The sequence below is a fragment of the Amia ocellicauda genome, chromosome 18 (assembly GCF_036373705.1).
Source record: "Amia ocellicauda isolate fAmiCal2 chromosome 18, fAmiCal2.hap1, whole genome shotgun sequence".
NCBI lineage: Eukaryota > Metazoa > Chordata > Actinopteri > Amiiformes > Amiidae > Amia > Amia ocellicauda.
Window position 1 is genome coordinate 12,593,658 of NC_089867.1, and position 20,073 is coordinate 12,613,730.

General features: G+C 40.7%; 1 protein-coding gene across 2 annotated transcripts in view; it reads left to right on the top strand.

Moving 5' to 3' along the window:
• fbxl2 (F-box and leucine-rich repeat protein 2) overlaps positions 1 to 20,073 on the top strand; it is a 58,154-nt gene that overhangs the window by 25,536 nt on the left and 12,545 nt on the right. For both annotated transcript variants that reach the window (XM_066691202.1, XM_066691201.1), the window contains exon 3: positions 15,293 to 15,347. In XM_066691202.1, the coding sequence (XP_066547299.1) occupies positions 15,293 to 15,347 (55 nt within the window). The remainder of the gene's footprint in view (positions 1 to 15,292; positions 15,348 to 20,073) is intronic.

Here is a 20,073-nt window from a genome sequence, read left to right on the forward strand (position 1 = left end):
GAACAGGTTAGTCCACGTTGTCAACTGAGCTGTCGAGGCAGTGAAGCATAATTTGTTTGATTGTCTTGGAAAGATAATGAGTTAACTGTTTGCAGAGCCACTTTCCAGTGTACATAACATTTTAACCCTGCTGGTTAATGTTTAAATGCATGTGTAAGTGTGTTTAGATTTAGTGGTTTTGATGTGCAGCCAGCAATGCCCCGTTTGTTTAATTTATATATTTTTGTCATTTTAAGCAAATGTTCTGCAATCTGTGATTTACACATTTTACATTTTCTACTTAAAAAATAAATTAAATCTTACCAATTTGCTTTGCCAGAGTGACCCTCAAAAACAAGCCACCTAAAGAGCCGGTCAAAAAAAGGTTTTGTTTTCTACCCGGCTTTTCTTCTACACAACTTGATATGCATCTAGCTGAGGTCTGAAATAGAATATGTTTGCTCTCAGCTTAACACCCAATGAACTTTGGTCTTAATCTCAAAAAATACTTTGCTATAGGGGTTTTGCAATTGGCAGGTCCCCAGGGCTGAATGGCAGGAGAGATTAAGGTCAGTATTGAGGTTTAGGAGCAGAATTGTGAATGCCGACTAGTACCCTCACTCACTGCATCCACTCCTGTACTTATATTTTTATACATAAATCCACCAACATAAATTATAGATACAAAAACAGCGCCATGTTCTCCGTTTAATTCACTAGTCACATATTTAGTTTCAAAGTAAGTAATAAGTGCTAACCCTGAAATGTTGAAACAACTGACAACACTATAAACCTCAAATGATTGATTTTGAGTTGAAAATCACTGTGTTCTACTGCTTTCCTGTTCTTCCCCCCAAGAAAACTCACAAAATCCATTGCAGTCTCCATCCATCAGCCTGCTATACTCCATTCTCTCTGTCCTTCAGCCAGACCAAGCATTCACCTCTCGCTCTGCCCTTAACTGGTTCAGATTGGAGAGCTTGCAAGGGTAAATTGGTTTGGTGTCTGGTGCCCAGCTGGTCATGCAGGTCCAATCTCCACGCCTGTGTAGGAAGTGAAGTGATGGTCGAACTCAAGGACAAAGTTTATCCAGGTTAGAAAAATAACTGTTATTTGTCATATACAATAGTGAATGTTAAGCATCTGGGATCAATCAGTGCCACCGCAGTTTAATGTAAATGTGTATTTATTGCTTTAATTTCTGTAACATTCACGGCCACTGAAACTGATCATAAATTCCTCCTTCATCTTCTCCTCTGTCACAACACATGATGTATCGCAGCAATAGGCTTTATATCATGGGCTGCATCCCACCAGAGAGAATAATCCATACACTGTTACTGGATGGCCGAATCGAGCAGGGCTGGGTTTCAAATGGAGAGCAAGACTAATTGCAAGGAATGTAAATGTTAAGGCTGCATGACCTCAAACTTAAAAAAATATATTTTAATATTACAAAACCCCTAACTGCTTTGGTGAGTGGGCTTGTTGTGGTGCTTATATTACTGGATCCATCATGCTTTTCATGAGGAGCATCATAATTTGAGGTGAATTAATAAAGTCTAATTTATTTTGTCTTGATTTTTGCTTTGTTTTTTTCCCCCCAAAAAATAAAAAGTAGTTAGTCTACAAATTCAAACACATATTTCATTTGTTGGGTTGGGTACTTCTGGTAGCAGATGGCAAATTGAGACCGAAAAACTCTGTCCGTGGAAACTCCCAATTTTACAGACGTGGTCGGATGCTGCTGCCAGTGAAAACGGGTGTTCATCTTCAGAATTAAACTGTGTAAGGATGGTACAGCATTTCTGTTTGTTGTAAAGTGGAGGAGGATAATCATTTCTGGGTGTCCCATACAAAACTTGTGGAATTGCCCTGTGTGTGTATGTGTCTGTGTGTATAGAAGTCTTTAACCAGTTAGAAATATATTAGTACGTAAACGTAACGTATAAACGTAACACTGTGCTGCAGACATTTTAGTAGTTATTCAAGTTTCAGGTTATACTCTCATTTTGGATACGCATGCCTGCTTGAATAGATTATCTTTTAATGACTGCCCTTTTTACAAATGAATGCAGTTCTGGGCTGTGGAGCACTCCTTTCAGTGGAGTCCGGATTACCTATTAATTTCATATGCAGCTGCTCCTGATAGATGGAAAACGCTTTGTGGCTCAGTTTTTCCATTTCAAACAATCCAGCCCAACCCTGTTTTGCTTTGCGTTTTTGTGTTGGTTTTTTTTGCTTTTGTTTTACTTGCTTTAGTAGGTCACATACCAATGTATGATCAAATGTTTGAAACGTTTACGTTTCAAAACGTGTCCAGTCATATGATCAGATTTCGCCATGAATGGAAATCAGAAGTATGTGTTTGACATTCTATCAATTTCCTGTCACACCAAGTACAAAATAATTTATATGTATTGAATGTACTCTGATAATTTGGTGGACTTACTTTCTAACTTACGAAAATGAGGCTGACTGAAGGAGTTCTATAGAAACTAATAGTTTGAGAGCTCACACAGGAAAACGGTAGGTTTGGGATTAAAGTGGGACTTCAATTCTAAAAATAGCTAATGGTATTATTTGGGAATTCTGGAATGTTTCAGGCATCCATTATCCTCCCAGGCTATTTATGGTGCAGGCATGCTTTAACTCCACTGTAACTTAGTGGAAAGCATGGCAACAAAGCCAATCGCAACAGATACAAAACACCTACCACATAACACGGCATAGACTACCCCACATGACCTTTTATATAGCAATCTAGCACATTCCATAAAATTGTGTGAGGTGAACAGCGTGCTAGGCATGGCTAGCGTTTCTGACTAGAAGAGAAACTGGAACTGAGACCTACAATATATTCCACTCGGGGGGGAACCTCTGTAAGCCAGCAGCACCTTTTTGTTGTAACTCGCATTTTTAAATGTAAGTTGTTCTGTTTTCAAGCTGTTTAAATTGACCTTGCTGTCTGTTGACTGAGTTCCCACAAAAGTGTGGGGGAGTTACTGCTTGTCAAGCTTTCACTGGGCCTGGATAAAAGCCATACAGGGCAGGATTGTGGGCCTCCCAGAGGGATGTCTGCACACCTCCAGAGGATTTGGCGTTTGCATTTGCCTCAGTGTGCAGGGTTTTTTGTTTTTCTTCACTCATTCTTCCACACTTGATTGGAAGCCCTCTTCCACCTTCCAGGAGCTCCAGAAGGAATTCAAATCCCATGTTGAAGGCTCCCCAGGCCAGTCTCTCTGAGGGACTTTGCCAGTGTAATGGCACATACATCTTACAGTGTCAATTTCCTTTCATTCTCCTTCTTGTGCTTTGGGATTCTGCTGAAATACAAAGTTACTTTAAAGATTCGTCTGTGTTTTAGCCTAATTAATTGTTTCTTCACTGATTTGCTGACCATAAGGAGAAGCTTTGAAGCAATCTTTGATGTTTTTGAAAGCTTTAAGTAACGTAGTGTAATGTCTGGCTGGTGAAAAATGTGTCTGCACTGCTTTCTGTTTTTTTCCACCCATTGGTGCCAACGCCTTTTAAACTATCAATTCAAATTGTTTAATCGGTATTGGGAGTAAATGGAGATTAATGAGTGGTTTGATTACTGCTCTCAAGGAGAATATACAGCCATCTAAAACCTGTAACAGTCTGGTATGCTGGGTTATGGAGTTTTTTAAATAAACTAATATTAATCACTATGGGTGTACAGTACTCAAATGTAGTGATTACAGCACTTGGAGCATCTGCAGAGAACTTCTACACACCAGGTATAGATGAGTACTGTTTAGGGTTTATTGGTCTCGCAAGTCCCTAAATGGAAGACACTGAGCTGTATCTAATAATGTGAAGCAGTAATACCCAAGGAGTCTGCGTAGAGAAACTGCTTTAAATGTTTATAAATCAGTGGTTTAGGATACATATAGGTTACAGTGCATTCTGCATCCATTCCTCTGCATTTCTGGCCTGTAGGTCTTCACAAAGATATATTAAAGTAACCCTATATACAGTGAGGGAAAAATGTATTTGATCCCCTGCTGATTTTGTACGTTTGCCCACTGACAAAGAAATGATCAGTCTACAATTTTAATGGTAGGTGTATTTTAAAAGTGAGAGACAGAATAATAACAAAAAAAATCCTGAAAAACGCATTTCATAAAAGTTATAAATAAGTATTTGATCCCCTGTCAATCAGCAAGATTTCTGGCTCCCAGGTGTCTTTTATACAGGTAACGAGCTTAGATTAGGAGCACTCTCTTAAAGGGAGTGCTCCTAATCTCAGCGCGTTACCTGTATAAAAGACACCTGTCCACAGAAGCAATCAATCAATCAGATTCCAAACTCTCCACCATGGCCAAGACCAAAGAGCTGTCCAAGGATGTCAGGGACAAGATTGTAGACCTACACAAGGCTGGAATGGGCTACAAGACCATCGCCAAGCATCTTGGTGAGAAGGTGACAACAGTTGGTGCGATTATTCACAAATGGAAGAAACGCAAAATAACTGTCAGTCTCCCTTGGTCTGGGGCTCCATGCAAGATCTCACCTTGTGGAGTTTCAATGATCATGAGAACGGTGAGGAATCAGCCCAGAACTACATGGGAGGATCTTGTTAATGATCTCAAGTCAGCTGGGACCATAGTCACCAAGATAACAATTGGTAACACACTACGCCGTGAAGGACTAAAATCCTGCAGCGCCCGCAAGGTCCCCCTGCTCAAGAAAGCACATGTACAGGCCCGTCTGAAGTTTGCCAATGAACATCTGAATCATTCAGAGGAGAACTGGGTGAAAGTGTTGTGGTCAGATGAGACCAAAATCGAGCTCTTTGGTATCAACTCAACTCGCCGTGTTTGGAGGAGGAGGAATGCTGCCTATGACCCCAAGAACACCATCCCCACCGTCAAACATGGAGGTGGAAACCTTATGATTTGGGGGTGTTTTTCTGCTTTGGGGACAGGACAACTGCACCGCATCAAAGGGATGATGGACGGGGCCATGTACCATCAAATCTTGGGTGAGAACCTCCTTCCCTCAGCCAGGGCATTGAAAATGGGTCGTGGATGGGTATTCCAGCATGACAGTGACCCAAAACACACAGCCAAGGCAACAAAGGAGTGGCTCAAGAAGAAGCACATTAAGGTCCTGGAGTGGCCTAGCCAGTCTCCAGACCTTAATCCCATAGAAAATCTGTGGAGGGAGCTGAAGGTTCGAGTTGCCAAACATCAGCCTCGAAACCTTAATGACTTGGAGAGGATCTGCAATGCGGAGTGGGACAAAATCCCTCCTGAGATGTGTGCAAACCTGGTGGCCAACTACAAGAATCGTCTGACCTCTGTGATTGCCAACAAGGGTTTTGCCACCAAGTACTAAGTCGAAGGGGTCAAATACTTATTTCCCTCATTAACATGCAAATCAATGTATAACTTTTTTGAAATGCGTTTTTCTGGATTTTGTTGTTGTTATTCTGTCTCTCACTGTTAAAATACACCTACAATTAAAATTATAGACTGATCATTTGTTTGTCAGTGGGCAAACGTACATACTTTTTTCCCTCACTGTACATCCAACCAGCTGTTGCAGGTCATCACCATTTCTGAAATCGCAGAAACAAGCGAATGAAGGCAGTGCTTCCAAGCGATTTCCACATTTCCTTAGTACCCCCCGAACACTGTCTCTGCTCAGATCTTGACAGACTGTGTGTGTGTAAGAGCAAAGGAAGATATATAAATTTTTTTATTTTTATTTTATTGTACTGCTAGAATGAAAAGACTGCAATGTTAACATCAAATTTGTATCGGTTTTAAAATGTTTTCCGGCAGTCAGTCTGGCTGGCTTTTCCTCAGCCGACCCAAGCTGCTGTTGATGGCTGTGCAAGAATGCTGAATAGAGAGAACGGCAAAATTGAATTTTCTGGAGTCTGGCCTCTGAATTAAATAATTAGTCACTCTACTAACTGGACTGAACAGGATGCCAGGGGAGGATATAGTGGCTATCCATTAGTGGCAGTAGTGGTATTTTGCTTCTTTTTGCTATCATTTGCGGTTGTTTTTTTTGTTTTTTTTGTGGTACCTTTCATACCATTTCATTATGGCCGCACAGCACCTGCCAGTCTCTTCAGGATACTTGACATTTAGCCAAATGGAAATCTATACTGTGATTTGGATACTGTACCAAAGTACCCACACAGTATGCACAGCAGAACGTCTGATTTCAAACACATTTTAAAAATCTTGAGCCATATTGTGTTGAACTCTTCCTCCTCATTCACTATGCAACGGATTACATTATGGTATTTTCAAACACAGATTTTGTTAAACTACATTATGATATGTAACTTTTGCACTAGATTTATGTAGGTTCTCTAGTTTGTTTTTTCTTCTTGGATTTCTTCCCACTTGAAATAATAAAATAAGCGGTCACTGATAAGGTGACATTGGTAGCTCGGTAGTGGCTGCTTCTTCATGACAGTAAAAGGTGTTTATATCTGTGGAGTGTGGGCTAGACCCTGAGCAGATAGAATTTCCATTGTTGTGCTTTTCCCACGGACGACAGCATCCCTGGAGTGACTGACAGCGGAGTGTTGCAATTAACATAACCTAGGGATAGATAGCTTGTATATGTCAGTCAGTCAGTTCTTTAGTGAATGGGTCAGACTAGATGGAGACACTTAGGCCTCTATGCTGGTATCAGTCCTTATTAAAAAAGTTTACATAAGTAAACCATAAAGTATGCTTATAGTTTCCTTAACTATTTTTCTGTATCGTACTTGGGCCCTGTGTTTGGATGCATTTCCCATTTCCCTATGGAGATGTCCTCATTGCTCTGATGTTTTAAAATCGCTGGCTACTGAAACACAAGGGTTGCCAGCACCTTGGTTTGTATATCTTGCACCAAATTAGGCTGCCCAGTGTAGCTGTCTGGAAAGGTAATGTGTAATGTAGAAAGCAAATAAAAAAACAAATTTTTAAATCTTTTTCAATTTCCATGATATATTGTTATCCATATTGCTGCTCAGTAAAGTGATTGAAGAAATGGTCCAGTGTTGGGTGACCGGTCATGTCGTTTTCAGCTTTCTTTTCAACACTTATCTTTGGTTTTTGTACCTGTTGTATACAGGATACAGAACATCGAAAATGGGCAGACAGAAACCATTACATTTTATAGTCGTCTTGTTAACACACACACACACAAAGAAACCGCTATGCCAATCAAAAGATCGAAACATATTTGAATGGCTCCTGGATGTCTGAGATCGATTTCTGCTTGCATTATCATCCAGGTTGCTTGTTTCCTCTATATTCAACAATGTAACAATAAGGAACACTCTGAAAAACATATGGTAGTATTGCGGCCTTGGGGGCTTGCTTATTACAGCGGTCATTGAGGATGCTATCGGTGTCCATAAAGAGATGTATGGAGAGCAAGCTCCTGTTTATCCTACATATCTTGTCCCATATCTCGGAGTTCAAGGCCCATCCGTGTATATATTATGCAATTGTATTTGACAAATTGAGAATTGCTTGCGGATAACTGACTATGGAGGGCTGTTGGGCAGCCTTGGCCTGTAAATTAAACTACAGGGTTAATTTGTCAGTCTTTTGAAGGTGAGGTTTCAACACTAAGACCCTCTGGCTCTTCATGAACTCTACTATGGGCAAACAAGGCAGGAAAGTAAGCACACTGGGATAGGGTTTTAGGAGAATATATCACAACACAAGAAATTCTGTGAATGAGTTTCATGTGAATTGGAGTATGCTCTTTTGTTCAGCCAACGAAGTGTAAAATATGTCTATCTGGAGCAGATCTTGCATTTTTGTAATAATCTGCAATTAATAACATCTGTCAGATATGCCACTTATTGTGTATTTAAAATATATTCATCTGCATGGACTGGTGCCAGAAAGTGTTATTGAATAGAATTTTGTTTCTAAATGTGCAACTGTGTGAGTTTAGGTTACCTTACCTGCAGGCGGGAGGAAGAGAAGGCTCCAGAGAAGCAAGCAGTTCTCATCCAGAATTAGTGCTGTGGACTCATCCAGTGTGCAGACTTAATGTTTTGCATTATAACGGTCTGGCAGAATTCACATAGAAGCTCTTCTATAGGACGGGTCCTATCTATAGCATGAGGATGATAGGTTCACTTTTTAGGCTGTGTAGAGAGCCAGATGTTACCAGGACTGACTAAGGAATGATGCCTAGCTAGTTGAGTGTTGCCAGAGCTGGGTGGGGTATATTTGGCTAGGGGGATCTTTCTGGCTTTCTGTGGCCTGTCCACTGGTTGACACCAAGGCCCTTCTCTTTGCACTCTGTACTGCAATCTGGAGCTGAAGCATGTGCATTTCACCTTTGTGCATCTGTTCTTTAGGGTGGTGTGGGTTGAATTACTGTTGCACTCAAATAGCAGAAAACCACAGAATCAAAAGTGTAAGCCTTACATCTACATCTTATGATGTTGTATATGGAATTGTATATATATTTCATTGGATTTTAATGTTTAAGTTTCAAAAGATTTATGAAAATCCATTTGGGTTAAGGTGCATTACAATCCAAGCAATCAATGTCCTTTATGTTAGTCATTTATCACCTATTAAGATGCAGCAGCATTGGATCGATTTCATCGAGGCATTTAATCAGCAGCACATAAGGGGGTCAGCACTGCAGCCACAGACCAGATAACTCGCTAATTTATGAGATCAGGATTGACAACTAGTTTCTCATTTGCAGATTCCTGCTGCCTGTGAAGATTTTAATGTAGAGGCAGCACTTTTGTGTTTCAGTTATCAGCCCGCCGTCTGCGTTAGAATCGTGCATAGTTCAACTCTTTTTAAATGCTAGAAACCTTTCACTATTTCCTTCCCAGGGTTTGTCTTCCTTTGTTTATGCTGCTTAACTCAGTTTCACTATTTTTCTGTTTCACCCTTTTCACTTCACAAAGAAAGGGTCCCATCAGGCCCCCGGTGGAGCCAGTTCTGCCCGTTTAGCCAGTGATCAGAAGCAGTGGATGTTGTTGAGAGATTGATCTCATGGTCAGATCGATTCTTCTAGGGCTTTCTGTGTCAGGGCTTTAAGGCAGCCCACAGTCTACGTTGTACTGGTTTGAGAGTTAACCCCTGATTAGTCCCTACAGCAATGTAATCTTAAGCTTGCAGAAGTCAACCAGTCAGTCAGTATTACATATAAACATGTAATTATATTACAATAACCAAGACTCTTCACCAGCACTTTGTTGGAAGAGACTCTTCAGTTTTTTCCTCCCTTCACAGTGAGATGACCAGGATTAACGAGGTCTCCCACTGGGAGCCCCAGATTGCTTATTAAAGCCTCCAGAAATTCAGTGTCTGTGTCAGCCTTTTCCCTTTGCTTTGCATCTCTTAGGTCCCTTACATCACATATTTGAGCACTGGTGTCAGGACTGTGCAAGAGAGATTTCAATGGTGTTTTCTTCGTTCTGCCACTTTTTCTTAGTTCTCGCAAGGTTACTTACTGTGCGTGTGGACTCCAGTTTGGCTTTCAGATTGTTTAATTTTATAGTTAAGGAAAATGTTCAGCTATCGAGCACTCGCTTCATTGATGAGCTTTGTGCTGACAGTGACCAAATCCATGTAAACCTGAACATGAATTTCCATCTCATGGATGAGGTACGTTACAAAGTAGCCTAATTCTCTCTGTACAAAAACCAAAATGCATCAGGGCTCTGACTGAAGTTACTTTAACTATTAGTCTTTCCTGGAAGACTTTACTTTTGTCGAATAGTTAAGATTTCCTTCATCACACAAAAACAAAAAAACTCCCATTTAAATATTCTGTGTAACCAGAGCCTCTTAGATTGGTAGAGAATTATTTGACAACAGTAAACCGCCTGTTCCAGAAGAAGCATGTTAAGCTTTCCCTCACACCTTGTCTTACGTGCTGTTTCTTTCCTTTCCATTGTCCCTGGCTCTTGTGTGGAGAGGACAAGCGCCTGTCTCAACAGGTCTCAACAAGTCCTGAACTCGCTGCTGTGGCTGTCGGGCCCGGCTTCAATCATGCAGTCAGCACTGGTACAGGAAACAGGAGTGCAGCCGTGTGTTTCAGTAGTGTTAGTGAGGTCTAACCCGTCCGTGTCCCAGGAAGCATGAGGAGAGGATTTAAGTGGGTAGTCAGATAAGGGGCGTGAGGATCTGTGTACTTCTATATCCCATTCCCTGTGACACTGGTCGTCTTGTCCTGTGCTGGATGTGTGAAATGCTGAAAGGTGTCCATTCCTGAAAGGGTCTTTCAAGAGTCCAAGAGCGGCAATCACTTCTCCCCCGGGTCACACTGTGTGACACCAGCCGTTAGATTAGAGCCGGTTCAAATCCTATTTATCTTGATTACTGTTGATCTGATCCCTTTCTCCCTGGGAGACTAGGTTATTGAGAATAGGTTATGGCCTATTTCTATAGTATTACCACTCTGCTTAAGGAGGGAGCCGTGTGTTTGTTGCATAAAGGTCCCATTTAGAAGGCCTTAATTCAAGAGCTACTTTATTATTTATTTATTTATTTCACATTTTGCTTTGAGAAGCTAGCCTGCAATTATCATTTAACAGCTTCTTTCTCGTCATGTTTGTTTGGCGATTTTGTTTTTGTCGTTGCTGTTCTGCAGGTATCATATTTAGTGGCTGTTACCCACCCACATTTTGAAGAAGGCTGTCTTGCTCAAGCAGAGGTTGTTTTTTTCCCTCTATTTCTCCATTAGTGATCAGAGGTAAAATTTATACAAAGTTCAGTAATTGAAGAGAGAATCTGTTAACAGGCCAATGAAGGTTATATCATAAGTGTATTTTTGCTAAATTGCACAAGTCACAAAGCTGCCTATCTTCCAATTAAAGATTATGTATAATAAAAAGAAAAAACTTCATCTTGAAATTTGACCGTGGTTGCCGTCGGCTGTTTTTCTTTCGGTGTACCTGCATGATGTGCCACATTTGCAAATGTCCAGTGCAGAGACACTACCACAGTAATCAACAACACAATTCTCACTATAATCTTCCATAATCTCCCCCAAGCTTCAGAAATGCCGGATGAAATACGCTGGACTACAGGAAAAGGATGTTTAAAAGAAACCTTTTTTCAGTCATCATCCAGATGCATGTTTTTAATTAACTGGGTACCATAATCACCTTAGCTGATATTCTAGCTTTTGTACAGTGTACTGCTATGACACATAATGCAGTTCATATGGTACACTGTGGAGAACTAGAGTATTCTACAGAATATACACACGTTGATTGCTCTTGTTTTGGCAATAGATGTCTGGCATGTTTAGGCAATAGAATGAAGCTGTACTTTTCTTTGAAGCAGGCAGGTTTTGCTTGTTCAGTTTTTCTGACACTCTTGACATCCATTATTTAGACTTTATTGTTGACCTGTTTTCATCGATCAGTTGATGAATATGAAATGACTGCTTATTGTGTTTCCTAATACACGTGACCGTCTAATTCTTTTAAAAAGACATTTAGATGTATGAATATATAGATGCATGGAGCGAGTTTATATAAGTACATCTTTTGTGGTCATTCAGTTTTGGAGTGTTGTCATTTTTCTCGCCACGAGCTGATGCTGGATGGCAAAGCGTTACTGTGATTGAATTATAGAACCCATGTAAATGGTGACTCTGGCAGTTAAGTAGAGAATTTAATCTTACTGATGCACTTCATTAGTGACTTTACTAGGATTTACAACACATGAAAATCCTGCTCCGATCAGACCATGAATGTCACTTACACCTGACCCTCTCTGTCCCCAGTGTCGCATCCAGTGATCTGAGATGGCTTGTTTTTCTTATTTAACAATATTCTCCACACTAGGCCGTGTGCTTCTCCTTTCTAGAAAATCCCCCAAATACTGAGCAGGTGAACCACATAGACATAGAACCACATAGACTGGCTAAAATTGAAATGACCTTCTGGCCTATGGTTGAACCTTTGCCCCACTGATCTCCCAGCCAGCGAGATCTGTCTAGTCAACACTTGTGGAGACAATTGCTGTACAGAGGCCGATTGTCGACAGAGCTCAGGTCTGCGTTTTGGAGGCTTTTCCACGCTGTTCCACACTGGAAGGAAACTAACCCTCTCATCAAAGTTTCCATCAGATCCATGAATGAGCAAAGACAGACGTTAAAGCAGTTGTTCCCGAGAACGATGCCTGCATCATTCGTGGTGTGGTACACATTTGATGTGCTAGCTGACAGAGATTAATCACTAATTGTGACTGCCTTTTGTAATGCAAGGAACAATATTGAAGTCATGTGACAGTGATGTCATGTGAGGAGCTAGTTTACTTTTCATTTTCTGGTCTTTTTTCTTCTCCAGGGTATTCGTGTATTTATCATTGTTGTATACGTGAACAGCTTCTTATGGTCCAGCCACTCTGTTGTCTGTGTTTGCCTGCAGATTAAATGCAACAATGAAGTAATTCAGTCACAAAGGGGCCTTGTAATGACTCATTGCAGGAGTCCATTTAAACACAGGGAATGTAAATCGGCTAAGTAATTTCATTTTCATGAAGGTGTAGTCACTACAGTTTTTCAATTCATTTTCCAATGATTATTAGTTTCACCAGCAAAAGACTCCCCCAACCCCTTGTTGTTTTAGGCAGGACTCACCTTTCCGATCGGTTGATTCCCATTTATTTATTTTCCAAACAACAGACAAGATACTGGCATTTCATAAAAACAACAACAAAAACCATATAAGTATTGTATACATTTAAGTCTTTAAGTCTGTTATGATGTGGTCACTCCCTAGAGTTCTTACAAGAGTAGTGTGACAGCTGAATTTGGCTTAAAGGTATACCACAACCTCAGCCTGTCTTAGCAAAATATTGGATGTGGACCTCTTCTGGGCATCTTGGTAATTCCTGTGGATAAGGATTACTGGGTGAAAAGAGGGCCTGTTGGCCAGCCATCCTTCCGATCCCTTGAGATGTCAATGGAGATCTCTCCTCTGGAGGTATATCTGAATTCCTTGTTCCCGATATGTACTGTGCAGGTGTGCATCAGTTCAGTGGTGAAAAGGCTTAAAGACCCCTTTAATTGAATTCAGAAGAAGGTAAATTCAGGGCCTCCTCTGTAATAGGAGAAAATTAGGTTGTTAATGGAGCGTGTTAAGCTCTCAGACGCACTGTGTAGTCCCTGAACTCTGTGGTGTGCTGTGGAAGGGTAAATGTTCCTGCTTAAATGAAGAAAGGCAGAAGTACTTCCAGTCCCCAGATTTTAATATTATGTACCTGGAGTGTCATTTTAAATATTGAGGCAGTAAATCCTTCTCCAGTTCATTAGGACAAGTGCTGCTGTACCCAGTTCTGGGCACTGGCGTTTCTGGAGCAGATTGTTTTAATTAAGCATTCAGCCATGTGCCAGGGATGATATATTCTGCACCATTAGTTGCATATGTACCTTTCTGGAGCCCTAATGCATGAGATTGCCCTATGCTGGCCAACTGACGGCAGGAGATATCGTTTACGGCAGAAATAAATCAGCAGTGCTATTCTCTGGTATCGTCTGGACAGCAGTTCAATGCAGCACTTTCCTGTAATTAAGGCTCGTCTTACAACAGCAAGGCACGTGACAAGGGGCTCCTGGACTGTGCAGAGGGGATACGTTTTTAATCAGAGTGCAGTCGGTTGCATAAAAAGCATAGCCAAGCCACCTTGTGCATGGGAAAATGCTTCTCTTGCTTGGGTTCTCGGCATCCCGTTTTTCTGTCCCAATTAGAGATTACTTAATTAATCCATTAATTCTGTCAAATAGACATAACATTATTATGTACAGGCCTTCTACGGTTCATGGCCTGGAAGATCATTTTGATTCTTGACATTTCCTGTAGCATAATTTTGAGCCAGTTGAGAAGTTTTCAATCCTCCCATTTGACCATCTAATTGGATGATTTGAAGTTACTAGGAGCTTGGCCGGAACAAAAGCCAGAGGACATGCTGGGCCTCATGCGAGACCCCTTCTCTGACTAACAGTGGTTCGATGATGGACCTGAACTCCCTTCAGAAGATCTTAGATGGACCTCCAGGGCATGGGTGTTTGGACTGGACATAATGACTTCGCAAATGGTCATGAAATGCTCATTCAGTCAAGGATGAGACTGTCCTTCCCGAACCTTCAGTTATATTATTTGCCTGTGTTCTGTTCTGACGTACATCAATTTTCAATTACTTGTTTCATCCAGTACAGGGTCATGGTGACTGTTACATTTTAAATATGCATTTAGTTTTTTCCCCATTAGAAAAAACCTGTTTAGATTTGTATACATTGATTCAATTCCCATGTAACCTGTGGGGAGCTAACCATGCATTCCCCTCAAGAGAGTTGGGGGGAAAAAAGCTGTTCTTTGCCTTTGGGAGTCCCAGAGTCCCCTCTGTGTCCTGTCATACTGCTGCTGTTTATTCTTCGGAAGATGTCTGTTGTGTGTGCCGGGGTACAGAGGGGACCTTTTGATTTTATTATAAAAATGTTCTGTAGCTGATGGTTTTTCATCCTAGATAGGTGACATTTTTTGATGTTTCCAATTGAAAGGCACTTTGAACACTTTTTGTAATTGTCGCTTTAAATACATCATATTATAGTACGCAGTTGTGTCTGTTAAATGGAAAGCAGTTAGAAGTACTTATACTGTGCATAAAAGAACAATGCATTTGGAAGCTTTTGTGTCTGGGACTATTATCCCCAACAATTAAACTATTGTTAGATGCAGGGTACTGTAGACTACAGTATGCATTATTTAAGTTCAACTCTGAAATTAAAGCTGAATTAGGCCTAACATTTGATTTTACAAGTGCATTAAACTATATGTCATTTGTGTTCAAGCCAAAAGGCTTTTGGAATCTTTCCCATCAATGGGATGACATTGGCATTGTTTTTGTTGTTGTTATGTATGATCATTACTACCATAGGTTTGTTTTGGGAGCTGGGGGTTAGGTTATTAATTGTCTATGAAAATTGAATTCCTTCATTGTAAAATTGTGTCAATAAGCACACTTTATTTTTACGGTCTTTCTTTTATACCAGTGCTTTTGTCTCTGGGTTCTCAACTAAGAAAGGCCAGCAATATACTGTGTTTATATATAATTTTCAACCTGTTTATGTCAGTGATTGTAAAAGCTGAATTTTATTTGGTTATTTATTGATTTGATTATTTTCAATCTTTCAGTTTAAGTATTGAATTGTATGTGTCATCTGTTGTATTGTATGGTGGCATTTTACAATGTGTGTATCTAAGTGTGGGCAATGTAATATTTAAAATATTTTGGCTCAGTTTTTAAGTGTTTGGTTTGTTTTTGTTTTGCAGAATATTCTCCTATCTGGATGTGGTTACACTGTGTCGGTGTGCCCAGGTATCCAAGGTAAGCTACACTTGCCATGAAACTGCGCTGTTTGTAACAGTCATGGTGTGTTACAGAACACTGTCATATTGTCAGATGTGAAGGAAGCAGAAAAAGGGATTACCCGCTATCTTGCCGCAGGGATGTCAGTGTACTGTACAGACCAGGAGTAGTCTTGTGGGGTGTGACATACTCCAGGTGTTTTGTTTGCTGATGCTTCTCTGGCAGTGTGTTGTTCCTGATGTAGAGGTGCTTGTGCACACTGACGGTGAACAGCTTAAATGGGCTCAATGGTCATGGTTTTTAGTGTCTGTGTCTCATCATTCAATGTGTTTGGAAAATGGTTTATTTCAATGTATTCCTTCCTACCAGGGGTCAAACCAGTTACGATTAGCAGTCTGTCAGTATTTGCATGTTTTGCAGCCCCATCAATTTTATTTCCACCTAAATGTATATTAGTAATGTCTGTATAGAAATCTATTTTTCTGTATTTCAAAGGTAAGACTGCTCCTATTGTTAACATCTTACTTTGGGAAACTTGTGTAGTCCATACAAAAGTGGCCACTGGGGGGGTGAGGATGGGGATTGTAACCATTTAGAACCAATAGAGGTGTCTGTGTTAGGACTCAAATTAGGATCAACCTAACGGTAACTTACAAAATGAAAAAACAAGAAACTTATAACATTGAGGTAGCGCCAGCAGCTCATCCACAAAAATGCGGGATGTATTGAAAAGGCTGCGGCAGTCTTCATGGAAACAGTCTGCATTTTTTCCCAAAGAGAATATCCACCTGGCATTCCTTGCATTTCTATCCAGACAGCTCCTCCCTGTTTTTGTCCCATTGAAAAGGTACACAACTCAGGGTTGTGTGGACTTGGAGTTACTTTGCCTAGACCACTGAACCTCTCGGCTTGATTTGAAGAGTTCCCAGGTCTCAATTAAGGTCAAGAGCCTCCTCAGACAGATTTGTTAGGGTTTTAGGGCTTTAAGGACTTTGTGATTCTCGGGTGCAGGTCAGAGACATTATAAATACAGTAGTCCAATACTTAGGTTCAAATTATAATTGGATTGTGGTAGGGGTGGGCGATCTGACAATTTTATATCGTGATATAAGACATCCACGATCCACTTTTCAAGCGAATCGTAGAGATCGCGATCTTTTATGTCCTCATAATAATGTTAAAACTACAACACTTACTGGCTACTAGATGGCTGTGCTGATTGGGAAAATTATACCACTTGTCTCGATCATGTGTGTTTCATGTGTGGTGACAAATTAGAAAAAATGCAACATGAACTAGCAGCATGGCGGATGAGGAGCTGGTGCCGAAAAAAGACTCAACATCAGTTGTGTGGCAGTGGTTTGGCTATGCACAGTCCGACATTTCTCAGAGAAAAGTTATCTGTAAACTTTGTCGGGTAACGGTCGGCTCTTCCAGAGGTAATACGACGAATCTTTTCAACCAGCTGAAAAGGAAGCATCCGAAGGAACATGCCGAGAGTGTTTCCCTCAGGTCGGTACAACCCCACTCATCTGTATCTTATGAGGTCCTGAAACAAACAGTTATCACTGACCGACACATTAGAGCAGTCGAACAAATACGACAAAAGCAGCAAACAATGGAAAGAGGTGACGGAGGCGGGCACATTCTACTTAGCTAAGGATATGGTGCCATTCAAATCTGTGGAAAACATGGGATTTAAAAGACTGATCCACACTTTAGACGCACGGTATGATTTGCCAAGTCGCAAATATTTTTCTAATACCGCCATTCCCCATATGTATAGTGAATGCCGACAGAGGATCGCTGCAGAAATAAAGCATGTAGAATTTTATATAATTATCTATTGGCTGCTGCCACTTCAGAATTTGAAAAGTGCACACCTTTGTGTTTGTATTTTATTACTGCAATTTCTGAGTACTTTAAGATCTTGTGTTATTTCATGTTTATCTATTGACTGCTGGTTACAACTTTAATATTTAAAATAAAGTTAAACTCAGGCCATTTAATGACCATTTTGACAACTGATTTATTTAATTTAATGTTGTGTTTTACATAGATAAATCCATAGGCTTGTTCCAGTCTGGATATATCTCTATAGTACATCTCAAAATTGGGAAGATCGTGATTCAGATGGTGGATCGTGATTATGTGTTATAAGATTGTGATATTTTTTGGGAAGATCGCCCACCCCTAGATTGTAGGTATTTGTTCCATTATTATTTAAACAAAGACTATTTAACTAATATAGTTGCACGGTATCCAATTCAAGTTTATTGTGGTTCCAAGAAATCATTTTAATGCTGCCTTTTTTATATTTTCTTTTCTTATAATATCTCTGAACTATGAACACGGAAATTCCTCATTGCTTTCCAGCTCGGCCCTGTGGCGTGTGTGAGAACAGCTGGCACAGACCCTCCCTGCTTCACTGTGCTTGTTGTCATAGTTGTCACCATCTAAATCATCCTTAGTAACACCAGCACAAAGGGAAGTTGTCCCAATGCCGTCATTTACTTCACTGAGTCCCCCGGCCCTCCAAGCTGTCTGTCACAAAGCCATCACTAGGACTGGATTCCAGATTAACTCCTTGTGGAAGGCTGTTGCAAACTTTTCTTGTTTTTTGTTCATTTCTTTCTTCCAAGGTTGTTTGTTCTTCTTCTTCCTCACACGAGTGGACTTCTCCTGGCAGGTATTGTGGCCTGTCATAGATGACTGAAGGACAGACGATAGACCCGCATCCCCTTATGAAAATGAACCACACAGTGAAGCCCGTCCAGGGCCAAGGTTGATGAGATAAAAAGCAAAAGGGTTCATGCTAATGAAGCCAGTGGCCGTGTTGAGTCCATGCTGGTGGTTCAGAACACATTACGGGTGGTGTAATGTTTTCGCCAGCAGGTTGTGTAAACTGAACCGATTTATTTCTGCACTGCTCTGCACAACTGTGCAGGAGGCGAGACCTCTGCCTGGTTCGATAATTAGAGTAAATTAACAACAGGGGCTACGGTGGGCAAACGGAGCATTCAAGCCTCCTGGTGTTTGATTTCAGAATTGATTCAGTGCACTCTTTTGGCTGTAGAAATCTATGCTGTATGCCCTTGTAGCATTAATGAATCGTCAAAGAGGTCAGGGAGGCATCTCCTCTTTGTCTGAGGCACACAAGAATGTGTTTGGTATTGAATGAAAGCTAGAATGTGATGCCTACCCTGACCTATTTAAGATACCCCGGTCTTTCTCACCATGGGACTTTTCATTTGTATTCTTCTACTTTGTAAATAACATAAGATTAAAGAGTGGCTCTGCAGTACCAAGTTTAGTGTTGATGAATTCCTTAAAAACCTCACTCGCTCGAAAGACCTGCTTGATGCGGAGCGGTCTGGTTTGTGTTATTGATTTTTTTTTTTTTATTTCCGGGTTGATCTATGATTTAGAAAGCATAGCGCACATTTCAGCATGGGCACTTGCTTTGCATTAATTGTTTCCTCCTGTATTCTGTCACTTACACTGCAAAATATCCTTTTAGATTAGAAACAAGTGTGTGTGTGTGTGTGTATAGGTGGGGCAGGGGGTTCTCCAAAACATTAACTTGGAAAAGTAATTAAGTTGACCTATATCAACATTTATAAGCATTGACATGAATCTGGTCATGAAGTATGTGCCTTTTCTGCTCTGCTCTGGTCAAGTTTGTTTTTGTTTGACTGTAATATGCATTAGGATGGGTGTCTTCAACAAATTAGTTATCGTGCATCTGTGTAGCTGGAGTGTGGTCTACACAAACATCTCTTCAAACACAAGAGGCTTATCATGAGCTGTGCTTTTTAAGAACATTATAGTGTGCTGAGGAACATCAATAATATTCTCTGGCAACACTCTTGTCTTTGTGCCTTGTTGCCCAATAAATCCCTCTCTGAAACCTGTGCATTTCAAAACAAGTGTTCTAAAAGGCCCTCTTACGCTATGAAGATCTACACATCTCTTCAAGTCATAGTAAAGACAAAACATTTTCTTTTTCTGTAGCTTAGTGTTGTTGGCAAATGAAAGGGAAGCATCATGTGATATCTCGGGCAGAGATATCACTGTATGGTATGTTTATGAACATTTCAGTTCTTGAAATACACCAATATGAAATGTCCTTGTTTCTGTAGCTGTAGCAATTACACATTGTCAGCCCCACCAAGACTCTTACCCTGCTTCCACACTCCGATATTTGCTAATGGTGGTGCTCAAAACCAAATTTCATCCATGTGTCCCTTGTGGAGAAGATGTCAGAGACTGAAATTAAGTAAAATAACAAAGCCATCACTTCTCAAATTCATAAACCGTGTAAACAAGCTTATTGCATTCACATGTTCCTCTTTCATGAATAATCGTAATGTTAATGTTACACGATTTGGATCAGTTTGCGTTTCTGTGTCCAGTCTATGCATGTATAGCTGTGCCCAGAAGTAAGTCTTTATCACACTAAGTGCTCCATATGCTGCAAGCCTTTCCCTACTGAGGAAACCGACTTGCTGCATTTAAACCTGTGGCCCCCTAGCCAGCATAGCCATTGTTTTTATGACTCATTAATATGAGTAACACGTGGGCCCCTGGGAGATCACATCGCATGGCTTATGGAGTGGAGCTGGAGCGGTGCTTAAGAACACTGTTGCAGATGTGATTGCAGGAGCCAGGACACTGGCCTGAGCAAACTAAGGGCCTCCTCACACTCCACAGGATCAGCACACGCACCACACTGCAATGAGAA